Genomic DNA, 24,427 nt, shown 5'->3' with positions numbered 1-24,427 from the left:
GGGGTTAGTGTTAGTTTTTTTTAAGGGTTTATTGGGGGGGGGGGTTAGTTTTAGATTAGGTTTTGGGCAGCAATAGAGCTAAATGCCCTTTTTAAAGGCAATGCCCATCTAAATGCCCTTTTCATTGCAATGGTGGGGAGCTTAGGTTTTATTAGTTAGGATTTTATTTGGGTGGTTGGTTGTGTGGGTGGTGGGTTTTACTGTTGGGGTGGGGGGCGTTGTTTGTTTTATTTTTTACAGGTAAAAGAGCTGATTTCTTTGGGGCAATGCCCGCAAAAGGCCCTTTTAAGGGCTATTGGTAGTTTAGTTTAGTTTAGGCTAGGGTTTTTTTTTAATTTTGGGGGGGGCTTTTTTCATTTTGATAGGGTTATTGGATTAAGTGTAATTAGTTTAAATATCTGATAATTTCTTTTTTTTTATTTTGTGTAATTTAGTATTTTTTGTAATTTGTATTTAATTTAGTTAATTTATTTAATTGTAGTGTAAGGTTAGGTTTTATTTTACAGGTACATTTGTACTTATTTTAACTAGGTAGTTAGTAAATAATTAACTATTTAGTAACTACTCTACCTAGTTAAAATAAATACAAACTTGCCTGTAAAATAAAAATAAACTTTAAGATAGCTACAATGTAACTATTAGTTATATTGTAGCTAGCTTAGGGTTTATTTTATAGGTAAGTATTTAGTTTTAAATAGGAACTATTTAGTTATTAATAGTCGGTTTTATTTAGATTTATTTTAATTATATTTAAGTTAGGGAGGGTTAGGGTTTAGGGGTTAATAAATTTTAGTATAGTGGCGGCGACGTTGGGGGCGGCAGATTAAGGGTTAATAAATGTAGGTAGGCGGCGGCAATTTTAGGGGCGTCAGATTAGGGGTAACTAATATTTAACTAGTGTTTGCGATGCGGAAGTGCGGCGGTTTAGAGGTTAATATGTTTATTATAGTCGCGGCGATGTCCGGAGTGGCAGAGTAGGGGTTAATAAGTATAATGTAGGTGTCGGGGGCAGCAGATTAGGGGTTAAGTGTAAGATTTGGGGTCTTTAGACTTGGGGTTTATGTTGGGGTGTTAGGTGTAAACATACATTTTCTTTTCCCATAGGAATCAATGGGGCTGCGTTACTGAGCTTTACGCTGCTTTATTGCAGATGTTAGGCTTTTTTTTTCAGCCGGCTCTCCCCATTGATGTCTATGGGGAAATCGTGCACAAGCACGTACAACCAGCTCAACGCTGACTTAAGCAGCGCTGGTATTGGAGTGCGGTATGGAGCACAATTTTGCTCTACGCTGACTTCTTGCCTGTTAACGCCGGGTTTATGAAAACCTGTAATACCAGCGCTGTAGGTAAGTGAGCGGTGACAATAACATGCAAGTTGGCACCGTACCCTTCATAACACAAAACTCTTAATCTAGCCGTATGAATCTTGCACTCCCTATAATGATTTATCCCAATATCCACATATAGTTAAAGGGACAGTCTAGTCCCAAATAAACATTCATGATTCAGATAGAGAATGTAATTTTTTAACAATTTTTCCAATTGACTTTTAGCACCAATTTTGCTTTGTTCTCTTGGTATTCTTAGTTTAATGCAAAATCTAGGAGGTTTGTATGCTAATTTCTAAGCCCTTGGAGGCTGCCTCTTCTCTCAAAGCATTTTGACAATTTTTTTTTCACCACCGGAGGGTGTTAGTTCATGTGTGTCATATAGATAACACTGTGCTCATGCATGTGGAGTTCCAGTGAGCCAGCTCTGATTGGCTAAAATGGATGTCTGTCAAAAGAAATGAGATAAGGGGGCAGTTTGCAGAGGCTTAGATACAGGGTAATCACAAAGGTAAAAAGTGTATTTATAGAACTGTGTTGGTTATGCAAAACTTGGGAATAAAGGGATTATCTTTTTAAACAAATATTCTGGTGTAGACTGCCCCTTTTAAACACATAATACATACTACTGCCTCTGGTGATCACTAATATTTCATACAAAATTTCATGGGAAAAAAGACATCTCTTAATCTTTATTTATGCCCTTTGGCCTGAAGGAGTAGGATGTATTATGTATATTTGGTTACATCATGTCACTATATGTGGATTGGGACGAATCACTAGACGGAGTGCAAGATACATAGTATTTTATGGAATAAGGAGTCAATGGTTTGTGTTAGATTGATGGTCAAGATTTATGGCATTTAAATGCATGAGTTTAATTTAAAAAAAATGTATGTATGTGTGTGTGACATGATTAAAGGGACACTGAACCCAAATTTCTTTCATGAATCGGAGCATGAGATTTTAAGCAACTTTCTAATTTACTCCTATTATCAATTTTTCTTTGTTCTCTTGCTATCTTTATTTTAAAAGCAGGAATGTAAATCTTAGCAGCCAGCCCATTTTAGGTTCAGCACCATGGATAACGCTTGCTTATTGGAGGCCATGAAACCATCTGAACCATGAAAGAAAACATTTGGGTGTAGTGTCCCTTTAAGGGGTAATACCTGAAACATTGTCTTTTTGCTATGGAGCTCAATAGATGATTTTAAAGAGATTGGAGTGCTACTGCTACTTTGGACTAAAAATATTCCACACCACCAGAGAGACTTGTGGGAATGTAAATCTACATAAACATTGTGCTAATTCTGTAATTTTAAAAAATAACACCTTTCTCCAACATAGGTGTGTCCGGTCCACGGCGTCATCCTTACTTGTGGGATATTCTCTTCCCCAACAGGAAATGGCAAAGAGCCCAGCAAAGCTGGTCACATGATCCCTCCTAGGCTCCGCCTACCCCAGTCATTCTCTTTGCCGTTGTACAGGCAACATCTCCACGGAGATGGCTTAGAGTTTTTTAGTGTTTAACTGTAGTTTTTCATTATTCAATCAAGAGTTTGTTATTTTCAAATAGTGCTGGTACGTACTATTTACTCAGAAACAGAAAAGAGATGAAGAATTCTGTTTGTATGAGGAAAATGATTTTAGCAACCGTAACTAAAATCCATGGCTGTTCCACACAGGACTGTTGAGAGCAATTAACTTCAGTTGGGGGAACAGTTTGCAGTCCCTTGCTGCTTGAGGTATGACACATTCTAACAAGACGATGTAATGCTGGAAGCTGTCATTTTCCCTATGGGATCCGGTAAGCCATGTTTATTACGATTGTAAATAAGGGCTTCACAAGGGCTTATTTAAACTGTAGACTTTTTCTGGGCTAAATCGATTGATTATTAACACATATTTAGCCTTGAGGAATCATTTTATCTGGGTATTTTGATATAATAATATCGGCAGGCACTGTTTTAGACACCTTATTCTTTAGGGGCTTTCCCAAAGCATAGGCAGAGTCTCATTTTCGCGCCGGTGTTGCGCACTTGTTTTTGAGAGGCATGGCATGCAGTCGCATGTGAGAGGAGCTCTGATACTTATAAAAGACTTCTGAAGGCGTCATTTGGTATCGTATTCCCCTTTGGGTTTGGTTGGGTCTCAGCAAAGCAGATACCAGGGACTGTAAAGGGGTTTAAAGCTTAAAACGGCTCCGGTTCCGTTATTTTAAGGGTTAAAGCTTCCAAAATTGGTGTGCAATATTTTCAAGGCTTTAAGACGCTGTGGTGAAAATTTGGTGAATTTTGAACAATTCCTTCATGTTTTTTCGCAATTGCAGTAATAAAGTGTGTTCAGTTTAAAATTTAAAGTGACAGTAACGGTTTTATTTTAAAACGTTTTTTGTACTTTCTGATCAAGTTTATGCCTGTTTAACATGTCTGAACTACCAGATAGACTGTGTTCTGAATGTGGGGAAGCCAGAATTCCTATTCATTTAAATAAATGTGATTTATGTGATAATGACAATGATGCCCAAGATGATTCCTCAAGTGAGGGGAGTAAGCATGGTACTGCATCATTCCCTCCTTCGTCTACACGAGTCTTGCCCACTCAGGAGGCCCCTAGTACATCTAGCGCGCCAATACTCCTTACTATGCAACAATTAACGGCTGTAATGGATAATTCTGTCAAAAACATTTTAGCCAAAATGAACCCTTGTCAGCGTAAGCGTGGCTGCTCTGTTTTAGTTACTGAAGAGCATGACGACGCTGATATTAATATCTCTGAAGGGCCCCTAACCCAATCTGAGGGGGCCAGGGAGGTTTTGTCTGAGGGAGAAATTACTGATTTAGGGAACATTTCTCAGCAGGCTGAATCTGATGTGATTACATTTAAATTTAAATTGGAACATCTCCGCATTTTGCTTAAGGAGGTATTATCCACTCTGGATGATTGTGAAAATTTAGTCATCCCAGAGAAACTATGTAAAATGGACAAGTTCCTAGAGGTGCCGGGGCTCCCAGAAGCTTTTCCTATACCCAAGCGGGTGGCGGACATTGTTAATAAAGAATGGGAAAGGCCCGGTATTCCTTTCGTCCCTCCCCCCATATTTAAAAAATTGTTTCCTATGGTCGACCCCAGAAAGGACTTATGGCAGTCAGTCCCCAAGGTCGAGGGAGCGGTTTCTACTTTAAACAAACGCACCACTATTCCCATAGAGGATAGTTGTGCTTTCAAAGATCCTATGGATAAAAAATTAGAAGGTTTGCTTAAAAAGATGTTTGTTCAGCAGGGTTACCTTCTACAACCCATTTCATGCATTGTCCCTGTCACTACTGCCGCATATTTCTGGTTGATGAACTGCTTAAGGTGCTCGATAGTGACTCTCCTCCTTATGAGGAGATTATGGACAGAATCAATGCTCTCAAATTGGCTAATTCTTTCACTCTAGACGCCTCTTTGCAATTGGCTAAGTTAGCGGCTAAGAACTCTGGGTTTGCTATTGTGGCGCGCAGAGCGCTTTGGTTGAAATCTTGGTCGGCTGATGCGTCTTCCAAGAACAAGCTTCTAAACATTCCTTTCAAGGGGAAAACGCTGTTTGGTCCTGACTTGAAAGAGATTATCTCTGATATCACTGGGGGTAAGGGCCACGCCCTTCCTCAGGATCGGCCCTTCAAGGCAAAAAATAGACCTAATTTTCGTCCCTTTCGTAAAAACGGACCAGCCCAAGGTGCTACGTCCTCTAAGCAAGAGGGTAATACTTCTCAGGCCAAGCCAGCTTGGAGACCAATGCAAGGCTGGAACAAGGGAAAGCAGGCCAAGAAACCTGCCACTGCTACCAAGACAGCATGAAATATTGGCCCCCGATCCGGGACCGGATCTGGTGGGGGGCAGACTCTCTCTCTTCGCTCAGGCTTGGGCAAGAGATGTTCTGGATCCTTGGGCGCTAGAAATAGTCTCCCAGGGTTATCTTCTGGAATTCAAGGGACTTCCCCCAAGGGGGAGGTTCCACAGGTCGCAGTTGTCTTCAGACCACATAAAAAGACAGGCGTTCTTACATTGTGTAGAAGACCTGTTAAAAATGGGAGTGATTCATCCTGTTCCATTAAGAGAACAAGGGATGGGGTTCTACTCCAATCTGTTCATAGTTCCCAAAAAAGAGGGAACGTTCAGACCAATCCTAGATCTCAAGATCTTAAACAAATTTCTCAAGGTCCCATCGTTCAAGATGGAAACCATTCGAACTATCCTTCCTTCCATCCAGGAAGGTCAATTCATGACCACGGTGGATTTAAAGGATGCGTATCTACATATTCCTATCCACAAGGAACATCATCGGTTCCTAAGGTTTGCATTCCTGGACAAACATTACCAGTTCGTGGCGCTTCCTTTCGGATTAGCCACTGCTCCAAGGATTTTCACAAAGGTACTAGGGTCCCTTCTAGCGGTGCTAAGACCAAGGGGCATTGCAGTAGTACCTTACCTGGACGACATTCTGATTCAAGCGTCGTCCCTTCCTCAAGCAAAGGCTCACACGGACATTGTCCTGGCCTTTCTCAGATCTCACGGCTGGAAAGTGAACGTGGAAAAGAGTTCTCTATCCCCGTCAACAAGGGTTCCCTTCTTGGGAACAATTATAGACTCCTTAGAAATGAGGATCTTTCTAACAGAGGCCAGAAAAACAAAGCTTCTGGACTCTTGTCGGATACTTCATTCCGTTCCTCTTCCTTCCATAGCTCAGTGCATGGAAGTGATCGGGTTGATGGTGGCGGCGATGGACATAGTTCCTTTTGCGCGCATTCATCTAAGACCATTACAACTGTGCATGCTCAGTCAGTGGAATGGGGACTATACAGACTTGTCTCCGAAGATACAAGTAAATCAGAGAACCAGAGACTCACTCCGTTGGTGGCTGTCCCTGGACAATCTGTCTCAAGGGATGATGTTCCACAGACCAGAGTGGGTCATTGTCACGACCGACGCCAGTCTGATAGGCTGGGGCGCGGTCTGGGGATCCCTGAAAGCTCAGGGTCTTTGGTCTCGAGAAGAATCTCTTCTACCGATAAATATTCTGGAACTGAGAGCGATATTCAATGCTCTCCAGGCCTGGCCCCAGCTTGCGAGGACCAGGTTCATACGGTTTCAATCAGACAACATGACGACTGTTGCGTACATCAACCATCAGGGGGGAACAAGGAGTTCCCTAGCGATGGAAGAAGTAACCAAAATTATTCTTTGGGCGGAGTCTCACTCCTGCCACCTGTCTGCTATCCACATCCCAGGAGTGGAAAATTGGGAAGCGGATTTTCTGAGTCGGCAGACATTGCATCCGGGGGAGTGGGAACTCCATCCGGAAATCTTTGCCCAAGTCACTCACCTGTGGGGCATTCCAGACATGGATCTGATGGCCTCTCGTCAGAACTTCAAAGTTCCTTGCTACGGGGCCAGATCCAGGGATCCCAAGGCGGCTCTAGTGGATGCACTAGTAGCACCTTGGACCTTCAAACTAGCTTATGTGTTCCCGCCATTTCCTCTCATCCCCAGGCTGATAGCCAGGATCAAGCAGGAGAGGGTGTCGGTGATCTTGATAGCTCCTGCGTGGCCACGCAGGACTTGGTATGCAGATCTGGTGAATATGTCATCGGCTCCACCTTGGAAGCTACCTTTGAGACGAGACCTTCTTGTTCAGGGTCCGTTCGAACATCCGAATCTGGTTTCACTCCAGCTGACTGCTTGGAGATTGAACGCTTGATTTTATCGAAGCGAGGATTCTCAGATTCTGTTATCGATACTCTTGTTCAGGCCAGAAAGCCTGTGACTAGAAAGATTTACCACAAAATTTGGAAAAAATATATCTGTTGGTGTGAATCTAAAGGATTCCCTTGGGACAAGGTTAAGATTCCTAGGATTCTATCCTTCCTTCAAGAAGGATTGGAAAAAGGATTATCTGCAAGTTCCCTGAAGGGACAGATTTCTGCCTTGTCGGTATTACTTCACAAAAAGCTGGCAGCTGTGCCAGATGTTCAAGCCTTTGTTCAGGCTCTGGTTAGAATCAAGCCTGTTTACAAACCTTTGACTCCTCCTTGGAGTCTCAATTTAGTTCTTTCAGTTCTTCAGGGGGTTCCGTTTGAACCCTTACATTCCGTTGATATTAAGTTATTATCTTGGAAAGTTTTGTTTTTAGTTGCGATTTCTTCTGCTAGAAGAGTCTCAGAATTATCTGCTCTGCAGTGTTCTCCTCCTTATCTGGTGTTCCATGCAGATAAGGTGGTTTTACGTACTAAACCTGGTTTTCTTCCAAAAGTTGTTTCTAACAAAAACATTAACCAGGAGATTATCGTACCTTCTCTGTGTCCAAAACCAGTTTCAAAGAAGGAACGTTTGTTGCACAATTTGGATGTTGTTCGCGCTCTAAAATTCTATTTAGATGCTACAAAGGATTTTAGACAAACATCTTCCTTGTTTGTTGTTTATTCAGGTAAAAGGAGAGGTCAAAAAGCAACTTCTACCTCTCTCTCTTTTTGGATTAAAAGCATCATCAGATTGGCTTACGAGACTGCCGGACGGCAGCCTCCCGAAAGAATCACAGCTCATTCCACTAGGGCTGTGGCTTCCACATGGGCCTTCAAGAACGAGGCTTCTGTTGATCAGATATGTAGGGCAGCGACTTGGTCTTCACTGCACACTTTTACCAAATTTTACAAGTTTGATACTTTTGCTTCTTCTGAGGCTATTTTTGGGAGAAAGGTTTTGCAAGCCGTGGTGCCTTCCATTTAGGTGACCTGATTTGCTCCCTCCCTTCATCCGTGTCCTAAAGCTTTGGTATTGGTTCCCACAAGTAAGGATGACGCCGTGGACCGGACACACCTATGTTGGAGAAAACAGAATTTATGTTTACCTGATAAATTTCTTTCTCCAACGGTGTGTCCGGTCCACGGCCCGCCCTGGTTTTTTTAATCAGGTCTGATATTTTATTTTCTTTAACTACAGTCACCACGGTACCATATGGTTTCTCCTATGCAAATATTCCTCCTTAACGTCGGTCGAATGACTGGGGTAGGCGGAGCCTAGGAGGGATCATGTGACCAGCTTTGCTGGGCTCTTTGCCATTTCCTGTTGGGGAAGAGAATATCCCACAAGTAAGGATGACGCCGTGGACCGGACACACCGTTGGAGAAAGAAATTTATCAGGTAAACATAAATTCTGTTTTTTATAGTGTTGCCTCAAACATGGCTTTAATAATGTACCATATGCAAATCAACCAAGTCAAATGCATCATCCTTGTGAGATTCATCATGATACATGTTTTTAACTTAAAGGGCCACTAAACCCAAAATCTTTCTTTCATGATTCAGATAGAGAATAGAAATTTAAACAACATTACAATTTACTTCCATAATTTATTTTGTTTCATTTTTTAAATATCCTTATTTGAAGAAAAAGCAATGCACATGGTGAGCCAATCACATGATGCTTCTATGTGCAGCAACCAATCAGCAACTAGTGAGCATATCTAGATATGCTTTTCATCAAAGAATATCAAGAGAATAAAACAAATTAGATAATATGAGTAAATTAGAAAGATGTTTAAAATTGCATTCTCTTTCTAAATCATAAAAGAAAAAATGTGGGTGGCATGTCCCTTTAAGCCCTGAGTATTAAGAGACAGTAAACACACTGCAATTACAACTTTTTTCTGCATTTGTCCAATATACCAAGATATTAGCAGAGAGCTTAACTATATTACAACAGATTACCAACATGTTTACGGCAATTGTTTTTCAGTCGTCAAACTCCACCCACAACTTTGCTTATTTGTAGGGGCCAATCCAGACTCTGGACTGAAGATGACAAGGCATTTTACTGTCATTGTGTTAGCAAACTCTCCATTGTTTGGCTTTACCGGAAAATATAAGATAGCAAACTGCAGATTAGATATGTGTCAGTTAAGGGGCTGTATTCACCAATTTTTATATAACTGCATGTAACAGACACTAATATAAGAAGAATATGCACCGATACTGATAACAAATCCAGTATAAAACGTTTTAAAAACTTACTTCAAAGCTCCCAGTTAAGCACTGTTGATGAGGTTAGGCTGGGAAACCAGGAAGGGCAGACACTCCCCCCTCCCCTGCATATGAAAAAACCTAATACACAACTAGGAGTCTGTTGACATCAGTGTATGTATGTGTGTGTATGTATATGTGTATATATATATATATATATATATATATATATATATATATATATATATATATATATATATATATATATATATATATATATATATATATATATATATATATATATATATATACATATACATACATCAAAGCTGAATAGTTTTGGAAGTAGTTTTTAGTTTGTTTTTAGTTATAGCTATTTTAGGGGGATATCTGTGTGTGCAGGTGACTATTACTGTGCATAATTATTAGGCAACTTAACAAAAAACAAATATATACCCATTTCAATTATTTATTTTTACCAGTGAAACCAATATAACATCTCAACATTCACAAATATACATTTCTGACATACAAAAACAAATCAGTGACCAATATAGCCACCTTTCTTTGCAAGGACACTCAAAAGCCTGCCATCCATGGATTCTGTCAGTGTTTTGATCAGTTCACCATCAACATTGCGTGCAGCAGCAACCACAGCCTCCCAGACACTGTTCAGAGAGGTGTACTGTTTTCCCTCCTTGTAAATCTCACATTTGATGATGGACCACAGATTCTCAATGGGGTTCAGATCAGGTGAACAAGGAGGCCATGTCATTAGATTTTCTTCTTATATACCCTTTCTTGCCAGCCACGCTGTGGAGTACTTGGACGCGTGTGATGGAGCATTGTCCTGCATGAAAATCATGTTTTTCTTGAAGAATGCAGACTTCTTCCTGTACCACTGCTTGAAGAAGGTGTCTTCCAGAAACTGGCAGTAGGACTGGGAGTTGAGCTTGACTCCATCCTCAACCCGAAAAGGCCCCACAAGCTCATCTTTGATACCAGCCCAAACCAGTACTCCACCTCCACCTTGCTGGCGTCTGAGTCGGGCTGGAGCTCTCTGCCCTTTACCAATCCAGCCACGGGCCCATCCATCTGGCCCATAAAGACTCACTCTCATTTCATCAGTCCATAAAACCTTAGAAAAATCAGTCTTGAGATATTTCTTGGCCCAGTCTTGACGTTTCAGCTTGTGTGTCTTGTTCAGTGGTGGTCGTCTTTCAGCCTTTCTTACCTTGGCCATGTCTCTGAGTATTGCACACCTTGTGCTTTTGGGCACTCCAGTGATGTTGCAGCTCTGAAATATGGCCAAAATAGTGGCAAGTGGCATCTTGGCAGCTGCACGCTTGACTTTTCTCAGTTCATGGGCAGTTATTTTGCGCCTTGGTTTTTCCACACGCTTCTTGCGACCCTGTTGACTATTTTGAATGAAACGCTTGATTGTTCGATGATCACGCTTCAGAAGCTTTGCAATTTTAAGAGTGCTGCATCCCTCTGCAAGATATCTCACTATTTTTGACTTTTCTGAGCCTGTCAAGTCCTTCTTTTGACCCATTTTGGCAAAGGAAAGGAAGTTGCCTAATAATTATGCACACCTGATATAGGGTGTTGATGTCAATAGACCACACCCCTTCTCATTACAGAGATGCACATCACCTAATATGCTTAATTGGTAGTAGGCTTTCGAGCCTATACAGCTTGGAGTAAGACAACATGCATAAAGAGGATGACGTGGTCAAAATACTAATTTGCCTAATAATTCTGCACTCCCTGTATATATAACACACACTAGTACAAAAGCCCGTGTACACCCCCTTTGGCTCCACCCCCCTTTGGCTCTCCCCCCCCCACCCTTTTTGGCTCTCTCCCCTTTATATATTACATATATATATATATATATATATATATATATATATATATATATATATATATATATATATATATATATATATATAATATACATACACACACACACTTTGGGGCTTGGCTAGGAGTCTGAAAATCATTATGTGAAAATAAGCAAAACTATAGTTTTTTTACAAAAACACTCCAAGATGGGCTGTATAAATGGATCAGCTACAAAACATTTATGCAAAGATAAATCTAGTGTACAATGTCCCTTTAAGCTTATACAATATGCTCTTTCAATTCTAGGACTGTTAAATCCACACATTTCAGACTTAAATTACAGAAAAATGGGGGCCGGGGCTAAAAAAGTATATTAGTTATTTTACTGTGAATAATTAAAGGGACACAAACCCCAATTTATTTATTTTCCATGATTCAGATAGAGCATACACTCTTAAACAACTTTCAAATTGACTTCTATTATCAAATTTGCTTCATTCTCTTGGTCTCCTTCATTGAAAGAGCAGCCATGCACTACCGGGAGCTAGCGGAACACATTGGTAAGCCAATAATAAGAGGCATATATGTACAGCCACCAAAAAAGAGAGAGCTTCCTTCTCATGAGCCTACTGAGGTAAGCTTTTAAACAACGGATACCAAGAGAACAAAGAAAATTTGTTAATAGAAGTAAATTGGAGAGTTGTTTAAAATGATATGCTCTATGTGAATCATAAAATAATATTTTTGGGTTTCATATCCCTTTTTAAGCATTTTATATTACAATCTCAAAGTGTTTACTGTTCCTTTTTAAAGTTATGCATGTTTGTTTATAGCATGTTTATTTTGTCTATGAACAAGAATTCTATTGATTTAATAAGTGATTGACATATCTCTATGGAAACATACATACAAGCGCATGCAAATACAATGAAGTGTCTAAAAGTACAAATCAGAAATATTTCATTGCATTTTTCTTTCCTTTTTTTTTTTTCTTTTTTTTCCACCCCAGCAAATCCCTTTCACTACTTGATAGAGCCACTATCTTGCAGCACAGACAAGGCTTTCTTTAACATCTCTAAACTTCAAGCTGACGAATATGGTGAGTTGTCCATTATAATAGTTTTTTAAATGCCCATAACTCTTGGAAAAGAACAGCACCTTTTTGCTGATTCAACTCTGAATTGCAGTTGTTGTGTTTTTTTATTTTATCTATAACCTTTTTTGTTACAAAATCTTTTTTTTTTTTTTTTTTGTTTCTTATTATTGAATCCTTTGTTTGAAAATTACATGAAATTGTCAGAACAAATAACATTTTGTGAATTTGCATTAATTGTATAAGAATTGTTTGCTATTTTGCTCAACATCATGAGATAAGGGGAAACCTTTGTATGGACATACAGTAGATGGACAGTTAGATTTACATAGTCGACAAATGCACAGTAAAAAGACAATGCAATAGCATGTACTATAAATTTCAAATAAGCAGTCACTAATTTTTTGTTAAATTTTAAAATCTCCCTCCATTTCCCTGCCCCTGTATCATGTGACAGCCATCAGCAAATCCAAGACACATATATGAAACCTTTAGCCAGGTAATAGGTATTCAATGTTTTAAAGCAAAAACTTTGTAAGTTTTATGTATGGAATACTCATTTTGTGTTTATATATAATTTATGTTAATATATCTGGAAAACTTCATAGCAGTGCTATTAGTTTATAGGCAATTTCAGTTAAATTAACTGATGACCTAGGTATTGGTTTCTACACCTGAGCATAAAAATACATAGTTGATGCAGAAAATAAATATGCTAATATACGCATACAAATTAAGATGTACCATAGCTTTTATTATAAAAAATGTTAAAATAATCTGTCAACCTATTAGGAAGAATGATAGTGAAACAGGTCTTCTATACTTGTATTAGCATACATTCAAAAATAGTCAATGTATGTATTAGTGTTACAATGAATGCTGAATATGGCTTCCGGCGGCATCATTTGGCTCTGTTTGGAACTGGATTTTATTGTGTGAAAGAGCAACACCCAAAGATCTGGGAAAATACAGATCTTTGTGTGTTGTACTTTCACAAGAAGAATTACGGCTCAGAAAAGAGCCAAATAATGCCGCCGGAAGCCATATTCATAATTTATTGTAACACTAATACACTCGTTGACAATATTTTTTTAATGAATGCTGATGTTGGCGGCCAAATTTAGCATTTGTTGTAACACATATGCACATGTCTAAAATGGAGAATGATCACAAATGCATTTTTCCTGAGTATTTTACTGAAAAAAATGAAAACTTTGCATATTAAATTTTACTAAAAGCTTAGTCTTTAACCAGTAATTGATTTGAGTCCATAGCTGAGCAATCTTCGGACAGAACCAGAAATAATGCATAATATCTGCGAGTTCTGCGCTACACTTAGGACATGTCTGTTTGGTTCCGTACCATCTATTTAAATTGGCATTAATAATGTATATTTTCCTAATTAGTTTCAGTTGGTAGGGACCCAATATTTATTACTGATTTTAAAGGATTGTTTTATTTCTTCTATAGTCAGACTAGGAAATTATTTTTGACACTTATCTTTTATAGTCATCAAATGTTCTTCGTTCTGAAAAGATAAATCGTATTATAAATTAATGAAATTGATGCCTTACCACTTTTGTATACTTTGATTATACTATCTAAAATCCCTAGTGACCAATTAGGCTTGTATTTTGTCTGTAAGTTGTTAATATAATGACAAACCTGAAAAAAAACAAAAAGGTCATTTTTGGGCAAATCATAATTTGTCGAATATATCTCAAACCTTTATTTTTCCAACGGTGAAAAACCGATTGTGAATATCCTGGGTAGAATTCAGGGTTACCAGTAATATTAAGTAATTCTGTACAAAAAGGATTGACACCAACCCAGAGGCAGAGCAGCTGCCAAGCTTGTATTATATTTTTAAAAATTGTCATGTTTGAAATTCTTTTTGGGAGTCTATTTATAGGACAATGTAATAATGTTTCCAGATTAAATGGAGCAATTAAATTAGCTTCAACATGGTAGAATGTGACATGTTCTTGGATTGTTAACCAGTTTATTGCGTATTTTGCTAAAATTGCTAAAGTATAGGCTTCAATATCTGGGAAGGCCAATCCTGCAGTTACTTTATTACATTGTAATTTATCTAAGGCAATTCTTGACCTTTTCCCGTTCCAAATAAATTTAGAACAATATTTCTTAAAGCATATAATATCACTTTTATATAATAGAAGCGGAATGTTTTGAAGTAAGTATAATATTTTAGGAAAAAGAATAGTTTTGCTCAGCATTACTCGAGCCGTCAGAGGGATAGGTAAATTATTCCAAGTTATAAGTTTCCTTTTGCATTCTATAAATACTTTGGGGTAATTTAATTCATAACATTCATTCAGATTTTTAGATAATATAATTCCCAAATATTTAATTTGATATGTTTCTTTAAAGGGGAGCTGACCTTTAAAATCGGCAGGTTTATTCAACCAAAGCAATTCTGACTTTCCATAATTGATAGAGTAACCTGATGTAACACCAAATAAATATCTCATTTAACAATAGTGGGAATGCTTTTTCTAGATCACTTAAATAGAGCAATAGATCATCAGCATATAGTGAAAGCACCATTTGTTGGCCCCTGATACAGATACCAGGCAGACAAGATCGTAAAAGGATTGCAAAGGGTCCTATTGATAAATTGAAAAGAATCGTGGATAAGGGACATCCCTGCCGAGTGCCTCTTTGTAATTTAAAGCTTTCTGACGTGGTCCCGTTGACTATAACAGCTGACATTGGGTTGTTGTATAGAACTCTTATTAGATTTATGATGATATCTTTAAACCCAAATTTAATCAATGTTGTAAGTAGGTGGTCCCAACTGATAAAATCAAAAGCTTTTTCAGCATCAACTGATAAAATTGCCACATCCAACATTCCGCTCTGGATCCTATTTTTAAACTTGTCTCAAATATATTCTATTATCAACATAGTTTTTCATATGTTTTGGACAGGATTTCTCCCTGGCATAAAACCAGTTTGATTTTCATGAATAATATCAGGAATATATGGTTTTAAACAATTAGCAATTATGGAAGTCAATAACTTTTTCTGGATCTTTGTTTTTCTTGAGGATAAGTGAAATGTTGGATGCAAAACCAGTCGAGCAATTATTATATTGTTGAAAATAATTGTTATATAAACCATGTAGGACCGGGGAAATTTGTTCTACCAATATTTGATAGAATTCTGAGGGTAATCTATCGGGGCCAGGTGCTTTATTTAATTTAAGGGCTTTTATTCCCTCCTCAATTTCTTTTAATGTAATTGGACTGTTTATAATATCATTTGTTTCTTGTGATAATCGTGGTAGGTTAACTTTTTATCCCAGAATTTATTTTTTGCCTCTTGATTGACTATGCCTGCTGTATACAGATTTTTAAAAAATTCTACGAAGGTCTTATGAATCTCATTATTAGTAGTATATCTGATTAATCCTTGTTTAATTGCCGCTATATTGTTCTGGTTTTTGTTATATGAGCAAGATATTTGACAGACCTTCCTCTAAAACCCCCACAAAGAGCTCTAATACGTTCATCTTCTTGTGTCATCTTTTGTTTTAGAAATAAATCTCTTTGTGTCTTTAAGTTTATATATTTCTCCCAATAGGTTTTATTTGGCTGTGATAGGTATGTGTTAAAACTATTCTTAACAGAATTGGAAAGCTGTTCCTCCTGCTGTTAATTTTTTTTTTTTTAAATCTTACAAAGGTAGGCCTTTATCTCACTCCGTAATACTGCCTTTCCGCATTCCCATAAGACTTAAAGTGAAGGTAAACTTCGCCTGATTCGATTAGTGGCAATGTAAATAATTAAAAAATTAGAGGGACTTTAATTCATCATTTTTTTTTTTTTTTTTTTTTTTATATATATTTACCTAGTTATAAGCGTTTTTGTTAGCAATTTCCAATCGTTTCCAAACAGCCCGTTTTTTTGGTTTTTTTTCTTTGGTCCGGTCACGTTCTTGAACCAGCCAATAGTGAGTCTGGCCGTTAGGCGGCCGTCATTTGACGTCAGAACATTGTTGGAACTTGTGCGCATGCGTTGGAATTATTTGCTTATACTTCCTACCCGGGCTCGCTCCAGTTTATCGCATGCGCAATTGGGAAAGAGACCATCATACATTGACTCCGTCCTCTATCTCACTCACGCAGGCGCAAATAGAAGAGAAGCCGAGGTGTGCGCATGCGCACTTTGTCCGGCAATCGAGAACGCGCATTTGATGTACGTATAGAGCGGGTGGGACCGCTCTGTACGTAAGAGACTGTAAAATCCGGAAATTGATGGAGGGAGGAGCGAAGACCAGCAAAATACGTAAAAATATATAGTTATAAATACAATAAAACATATTGAAATCATTTAAAAAAACATAGCGATCACACTATATAGTATCTTAGTAATATAGTAAAGGTGAGAAAACAGGGAAACTTTACCTTCACTTTAATGTTTAGGTTTATATGAATAATTAAAATTTGTATACTCTTGCCATCTGTTTTTAAGCCAGGTTTGAAAAGAGCTATTTTGTGCTAAATATTTTGGAAAGAATAAATCATTAGTGGGGAGTCTTTGATAAGTTTTTAGCTCATGTATACTTGCATTTACTTTTTTTTCCTGTCATTATATCCGCAATTAAAAACAAATCAATTCGAGAAAAGGTTTGGTGAGATTTAGAAATACATGTAAATGCTTTAGTGTCTGGATTTTGAAGCCTCCAAATATCTTGTGTACCGGTTTTATTACAAAATGTTTGTAAAATACGTGTTTTCCTATCTCTTTTGTTCTCAAGTTTACTATTTAATCTATCCAAATTTGGGGAAAAAGCCAAATTAAAGTCGCCACCTATTATCAAATTTTCTTCTCTATGTACCAATAACTTGACTGCTAGTGAGTCCCAGAATTCAGTGTCAACCCTGTTTGGTCGGTAGACATTACATAAAATAAAGAGTATATTGTTTATTTCAATATGCACAATCAAAAATCTAACTGCTGAATCTATATATATTTTTTTTATTATTTGATATGTCAAATGTTTATTGATTAAAGGGCCACTGTAAGTAAATATTTTCTATGCCTGTTACTAACTAACTACCCCAAATACGCTTTTTATCAATAGCATTTCATTAACATATCTCTACCATATATCAGAAATCTTGTCTGCAAATTTAATTGTTTTCCAAACCCACTCCGTGGGTATCCTTTGCTCTGTACCAATCTGTTTACAATACCTAGGTTTCAAAATGGCGCTTTAAACACAAAGTTATTGGTTTAACTATTTTGAACATGCAGTGCTGAAAATAGTGGGAAGTTATGAAACTTCGTTTTGGAGAAAATATAGGTCAGTAGGTTTTAATTAATGTTTATTAACTTTAATATGTTAGTTGTTTAGCTTAAAAATTATATCGGAAAGTAATCCTTTAAGATTACAACTCCATTTTTCCTTTTATCAAAATCTGATGAAATTAACTCACCTACCCGTTTAGTTTTAACGCTTCTTTTTCTTGTATATGTGTCTCTTGTAATAATGCTATGTCAGCTTTGTGAGTCCCTAGGAGTTTGATAATGGTCTTCCGTTTTATTGGGGATGAAATTCCACCCACATTCCATGACAATACCTTGAGTTTCTCACTCATTTATGATATATCTAAAAAATAGGGGGGGGGGGGATAGAAGTGGGGGGAGGGAGAGAGGGGGAAAAAAAAAACCCCTCTTAGACTGTACCTAATATCAATCATAAAAATCTTTAGTATAATATCAATTTTACCTCTAGCTATTTTACTGTACGTTAGCCATATCTGATGGCATAAATTCTCTGATCTCAAAATGATCACTGTCACCAACAGATAGTACAATACTACCTTCAAAAAAAAAGAAGAATCCTGTACAATCACACATTTTCTACCTAAAAGACCAAATATGAGTAATTTTTTTTTAATCAATACCCTTATCTTTGCAAAATTCTTTGGCTTCTTGGGTATTATTCTTCTTAGATATATATGCTATCTTTTTAGAAAAACAAACAAACTTGTTTTCCTCTCTTTGTATGCTTTGTTGAAATTTAGCACGTGTCTTGAGTACTGTATGGCATTATTGTTTGTAACGTACATATATAGTATTTAACATGTTTCCACACTCCTCTGCATGCATTAGTACATTTTGTTCATGGAAAGGAGCTAAGTTTCAACGATGGATACCAAGCATAAGAGGCTAATTTGATTGACTCTGCTTATTGTCAGTGACAGGCGAAGCGACTTTTATATGGCAATATCACCTAATGACAAAAAAAAAACCTTTAGCAAGGGAACATTGTATATATGTACAAACCGGGGTATAAATAATCAAAGTAACCGTTAAAGATCTGAGATATCAGTTAAGAGGGACAGTATACACCAATTTTCATATAACTGCATGTAATAGACACTACTATAAAGAATAATATGCACAGATACTGATCTATATATCCCAGTTTAAAACCTTTTAAAAACGTACCCACTGAAAGGGGCTGGGTAAAAAAAAAAAAAAAGAGCAGACCCCCCCCCCCTTCATTGCATATGAAAAGACAGATAACATAAACAGGAGCCTGCAGGAGTCTGTAAATGTGAGTATACATCTGACACTGTGGGGCTTGGTTAGGGGTCTGAAAATCAGTACTATGTTCTTTAAAAAAATAAAGGCAAAACTATACATTTTTATAAAAATACTACTATATATATATAATTGGATTATCTACAAAACATTTATGCAAAGAAAAATCTAGTGTACTATGTCCCTTTAAGCAGCTTTGATAGAAAAAGGGATTTAAGTTTGTGAAAACATTTTACGTTTACTGTGGGGTGGCAGGATAGTGCATGCCACAAACTGTAGTGATACCAAAAGCTGTGTCACTCACTGGCTCTCGTCAGTGAGGCATGCTAAGAATGTAAACTAATAATTAAAGAAAAACAAAAAAAAAAACTTGCCATTTGAATAGAATTTTTGATTTATGTGGTTAAACACATGGATAAAATACTACTTGGGAATAGTCGTAGAGAACTGCTGGTTTGGAGCAGAAATTGTAGCTGAGTCAGACAGCAGCGCTGGTTGCACAGCTGGGTTATGCCACTAGCCCTTCTGATTGGGTCAGTGGGAGTTTCTGCTTGAGACCCACAGTTCTCTGCTGCTACCACCGATCAGTACTTTACCTGTGTGTTTAACCCCTGCAAAGGATTTGTAGGGTTAATAGTGATAAAATTAAATGCTCTAACGAATGGGAGTATGTAATTTCTTTCCCACTAGTATGGCATTTTATAGAATACATTTTATAAGCATAGTATTGAGGTTATTCTCTGCCTCCCTATAGTCATGGGTGCCGCCATGTGTCAATGCATTCTAGTACTGACATTGCACTTGTTGCAACTCTCCTTCAGATACCAGTCATGTAACCTAGGTTCCAAAACGGCAACACCCATCGTAAGAGGGACATGCATGTATTTAGTTCCCCTTTAAGCAATTTATTTCCTTATTATTCTGATTCTTATGCGTTTGTTTTTTGGAAGACTCTCTGCCTTACTGTATTCGTGTGGTGCTGGAAGCAGTTGTACGGAACTGTGATGGTGTCCTGGTGAAGAAAGAAGATGCCATAAGCATTTTGGGCTGGAAGACTAACTGCAAACACAGAGATGTTCCCTTCTTGCCAGCTCGCATCTTGCTGCAGGATTTCACGTTAGTATCAGCTTGTTTTATTGATAGAGGAATAAAAGCTCCAAGATGCCGTTCCTGTTTGTAAAATAACTTTTCCAGCATTTAGTGATCTTCACATAACCTACTTAATACAAAACGGATAATTGTATAGCAAATTGGCACAGCAAATTAACAGTTTATTGCTAATAGCTTATCCTTCTAACCCCATTTAGTTTATAGTTGTCTTGATCACCATTGCACGGGCATGTTGAAGTCCATATTTAAAATATGTAAAAGCTGTAATATGACGCATTTTGAATTTGGCATATTCTTACTCAGAATCCCTTATCACAAGATTTGTTTTCTTTTTTTATGACACAATGAGTCCACGGATCATCTTAATTACTAATGGGATATTCACCTCCTGGTCTGCAGGAGGCGGCAATGAGCACCACAGCAAAGCTGTTAAATAGCTCCTCCCTTCCCTCCCACTCCAGTCATTCCCTTTGCCTACGTCAGTGATAGGAAGCGGTAAAGTGAGGTGTTAGATTAAATTCTTCAATCAAGAGTTTATTATTTTTAAAGTAGTGCAAGATTGTGCTGCTTTGTTCTAGGGTGTAGCCGTAGTCCATATCAGTCTCTTCAGTAGAGCAGTGGTGGCTTAAGAGCAATGGGAACTTGGACATAATTCTCACTGCGCCTCCCATATCTTGATGCTGCCCTGTTTGTGAAAGTCTGAGGGAGAAAAATACTCAGTACTTTTTTATTTCCAAAGGCCAATGTGAGGGAGAGGACCTCGCAAGCCGGGTGAGCTGCCTTACTGCCGGGCAGATTTCTAAGGTAAGTGCTAATTTTATTTCTGGGGTTTGTACGCAGAAAGATTGGCACTTTATTACATACATAGACCCAAGAGGACATTATCCCTAGGAGGTATAAGTCATAGGGCAGTTTCTAAAGGTACTGGGGACGTGGAGAAATGTCTCTTATATTTATGTTTGGGGCATACAGTTTCTGACAATATAAAACTACTCCCATATTTATACTTGGTAGCTGTTAACTACCTACGGCTTTATTGTAATTAAAACAGCCTACCGGGAGATTAGATTTGTCTACGCTTATTTTTCTACCCTGTTTGGTGCAATCCTACTCCCGACGGCTTTATTTACATATACTAGCCGACCAGGAGTTTATAGCACTTAAAAACCACCGTGATGGAAGTTATTTTTCTGATGGCACTTTCTTTACTAAAGTTTTAGCCGCCTGGGAAATTTATTTGGATACGCCCATGATGGGTGGAGCTAATCTACACAGCATTCTGGCGCACTGTTTCTCTTGTAAGATGTATCGAGTCCACGGATTCATCCTTACTTGTGGGATATTCTCCTCCCCTACAGGAAGTGGCAAAGAGAGCGCCCACAGCAGAGCTGCCTATATAGCTCCCCCCTTAGCTCCACCCCCCAGTCATTCTCTTTGCCTACTCAAGCAAAAGTTTATTTTAAATGGTGCCAGTGTGTACTATTTACTCTTTGGCAGAAAAGAGATGAAGATTTCTGCAAGGAGGATTATGATCTTAGCACTTTGTAACTAAGATCCACTGCTGTTCTCTCAAGGGCTGAAGAGTACAGGAAAACTTCAGTTGGGGGAACGGTTTGCATGCTAAACTGCATATGAGGTATGTTCAGTCTATGTTTTTCTAGACAGACTGTATTTATTCTAGAAAAGGCTGGCAATATCCCCATGGGGAAAGGGTAAGATGTATTCAGACACTTGGATAGGAATTTCAGCTTGCTTGAAGGGCTCATTTGTTACTGGTGACACTGTTAAAACCCCCCCCCCAAAAAAACGTTTTTGTTTGTTCAGTAAATTATGCAATTATAACGTTTTTTTTGAAGAAACTAAAGGGGTCATTGTGGCTTGTGTTAGGGTTTTTTAACCCACATGGTTAATTAAGAGACACTCGGGTGTTTTTCTAATAGGCCTCAAAACATCGAGTGAGGTGGGAGGGGCCTATTTTCGCACCTCAGTCGAGCAGTTTCTTTTCCTTAGTCATCCAACTGCTTCTCTAGAGGTTCCTGCTGTGTTTGAGGGCTGTAAAGGAGTTTTTTTCCCCACAAATCGTTCTGAAGGGCAGGTAGGCGCCACAGCAGAGCTGTGGCAAGGTGCTGAAAGTCTTTTTTACTAGTTTTGACGTTTTTTCAATCCGGTTTTGCCATTAAGGGGTTAATTGTTTATTTGCATAGTTGTGCAAAGTTACTAAGGCTGTAAAATACTACTGTAAAAATTTCGTTAAGTTTACTGCTTTTTTACACTGTTTTGCAGAACTTGTGCAGCTTTTTTTCTCTTAAAGGCACAGTACCGTTTTATTTCTAAGTGTTATTTACTTTGATTACAGTGTTTTCCAAGCTTGCTTGTTACATTACTAGCCTGTTTAACATGTCTGATACCAAGGAAAATCCTTGTTCAATATGTTTGGAAGCCATTGTGGAACCCCCTCTTAGAATGTGTCCCAAATGTACTTATATGTCTATAAATTATAAAGAACATATATTAGCACTTAAAAATAGAGCAATAGATGATTCTCAGTCAGAAGTAAATGAGGGTTCGCCATCTAGCTCTCAAGTGTCACAACCAGTAACGTCCGCACAAGTGACGCCAAGTACCTCTAGTGCGTCACATTCATTTACTTTACAAGACATGGCCACAGTTATGAATACAACCCTCACTGAGGTTTTATCCAAACTGCCTGGTTTACAAGGAAAGCGGGACAGCTCTGGGTTAAGGAAAAATGCTGAGCCGTCTCACGCTTTAGTAGCCGTATCTGATATGCCCTCACAATGCTCTGAAGGGGCGAGGGATTTGTTATCTGAGGGAGAAATTTCTGATTCAGGAAAGACACTTCCTCAGACAGATTCTGATATGACGGCCTTTAAATTTAAGCTTGAACACCTCGGCTTATTACTTAGGGAGGTATTAGCAACTCTAGATGATTGTGACCCTATAGTGGTCCCAGAGAAATTGTGTAAAATGGATAGATACTTAGAGGTTCCTGTTTACACTGATGTTTTTCCAGTCCATAAGAGGATTGTGAATATTATTGCTAAGGAGTGGGATAGACCAGGTATTCCGTTCACTCCCCCTCCTGTTTTTAAGAAAATGTTTCCCATATCTGATACCTTAAGGGACTCATGGCAGACAGTTCCTAAGGTGGAGGGAGCTATTTCTACTCTGTCTAAGCGTACAACTATACCTATCGAGGACAGTTGTGCTTTCAAAGATCCTATGGATAAAAAATTAGAGGGTCTCCTGAAGAAAATTTTTGTTCATCAAGGTTTTTCTCTCCAACCTATTGCGTACATTGTTCCTGTAACGACTGCAGCTGCTTTCTGGTTTGAGGCTCTAGAAGAGGCTCTTCAAATGGAGACTCCATTAGAGGAAATTATGGACAGAATTAAGGCACTTAAGTTGGCTAATTCTTTTATTACAGATGCCGCTTTTCAACTGGCTAAATTAGCAGCAAAGAATTCAGGTTTTGCCATTTTAGCACGCAGGGCGTTATGGCTTAAGTCCTGGTCTGCTGATGTGTCATCTAAATCTAAACTTTTGAACATTCCTTTAAAAGGTAAGACCCTATTCGGGCCTGAACTGAAGGAGATTATTTCAGACATCACTAGAGGGAAAGGTCATGCCCTCCCACAGGATAGATCAAATAAGATGAAGGCCAAACAAAATAATTTTAGTTCCTTTCGTAAATTTAAGAGTGGTCCCACTTCAGCTTCCTCTGTTACAAAGCAAGAGGGGAATTTTGCCCAATCCAAGTCAGTCTGGAGCAGTGTTAATTTTGTCGACTAAAACTAGACTAAAAGTAGTATAAAACTAAAGAAATTCTGATGACTAAAATATGACTAAAACTAAAATGGTATTTTAGTCAAAAGACTATGACTAAAACTAAATCAAAATGACATTTTAGTCAAAAGACTATGACTAAAACTAAATCAAAATGACATTTTAGTCAAAAGACTATGACTAAAACTAAATCAAAATTTGCTGACAAAAACATTTTATGCAAGGTGTTATAATCAATCCATATCTAATTACTGCTCTTTTGTAAAATTTACGAAACTTAATTTTATTAAATTTTAAGATAAAGACATGTAATATACCACAACAGTTAAATCTGTATTGCATGTTCAAAGCTTAATACTATAAATAAAAACAGGTTAGTAAGTCCTTTACTCCAGGAGTATAGAATGAGTTTGGAAGTTCTAGAGCAGTGCTAATATCATTGCCGAAAAATAAGCATAACCCACGAGTATGAGTTTGTTATGCTGTGCCTGTGCTAGCTGCAGATACTTTTTGTTGTGTTAAGTTGATTGATAGTTCTTATATTGGGTAATATGTGCAATACAGCCAATACAGTTGACAGTTTTTTTTTTTTTTTTTTTTATATTTTAAAGTTGCACTTCTGTTTGTTTATGAAACTTGGTTTTATTTAATTTTAAGTTTAA

The 24,427-nt window shown here is 37.9% G+C and overlaps 1 protein-coding gene across 3 annotated transcripts in view; it reads left to right on the top strand.

The window, feature by feature from the left end:
• IREB2 (iron responsive element binding protein 2) overlaps positions 1-24,427 on the top strand; it is a gene marked incomplete in the record, with an annotated part of 432,524 nt that overhangs the window by 12,627 nt on the left and 395,470 nt on the right. For 2 of the 3 annotated variants that reach the window (XM_053717272.1, XM_053717271.1), the window contains 2 exon segments: positions 12,187-12,276; positions 19,799-19,964. In XM_053717272.1, coding sequence (XP_053573247.1) covers positions 12,187-12,276; positions 19,799-19,964 — 256 coding nt within the window. 3 annotated transcript variants of the gene reach the window in all.

This window comes from Bombina bombina, chromosome 6, assembly GCF_027579735.1.
Source record: "Bombina bombina isolate aBomBom1 chromosome 6, aBomBom1.pri, whole genome shotgun sequence".
Lineage (NCBI taxonomy): Eukaryota > Metazoa > Chordata > Amphibia > Anura > Bombinatoridae > Bombina > Bombina bombina.
This window is presented reverse-complemented; position numbering and strand designations above follow the sequence as displayed.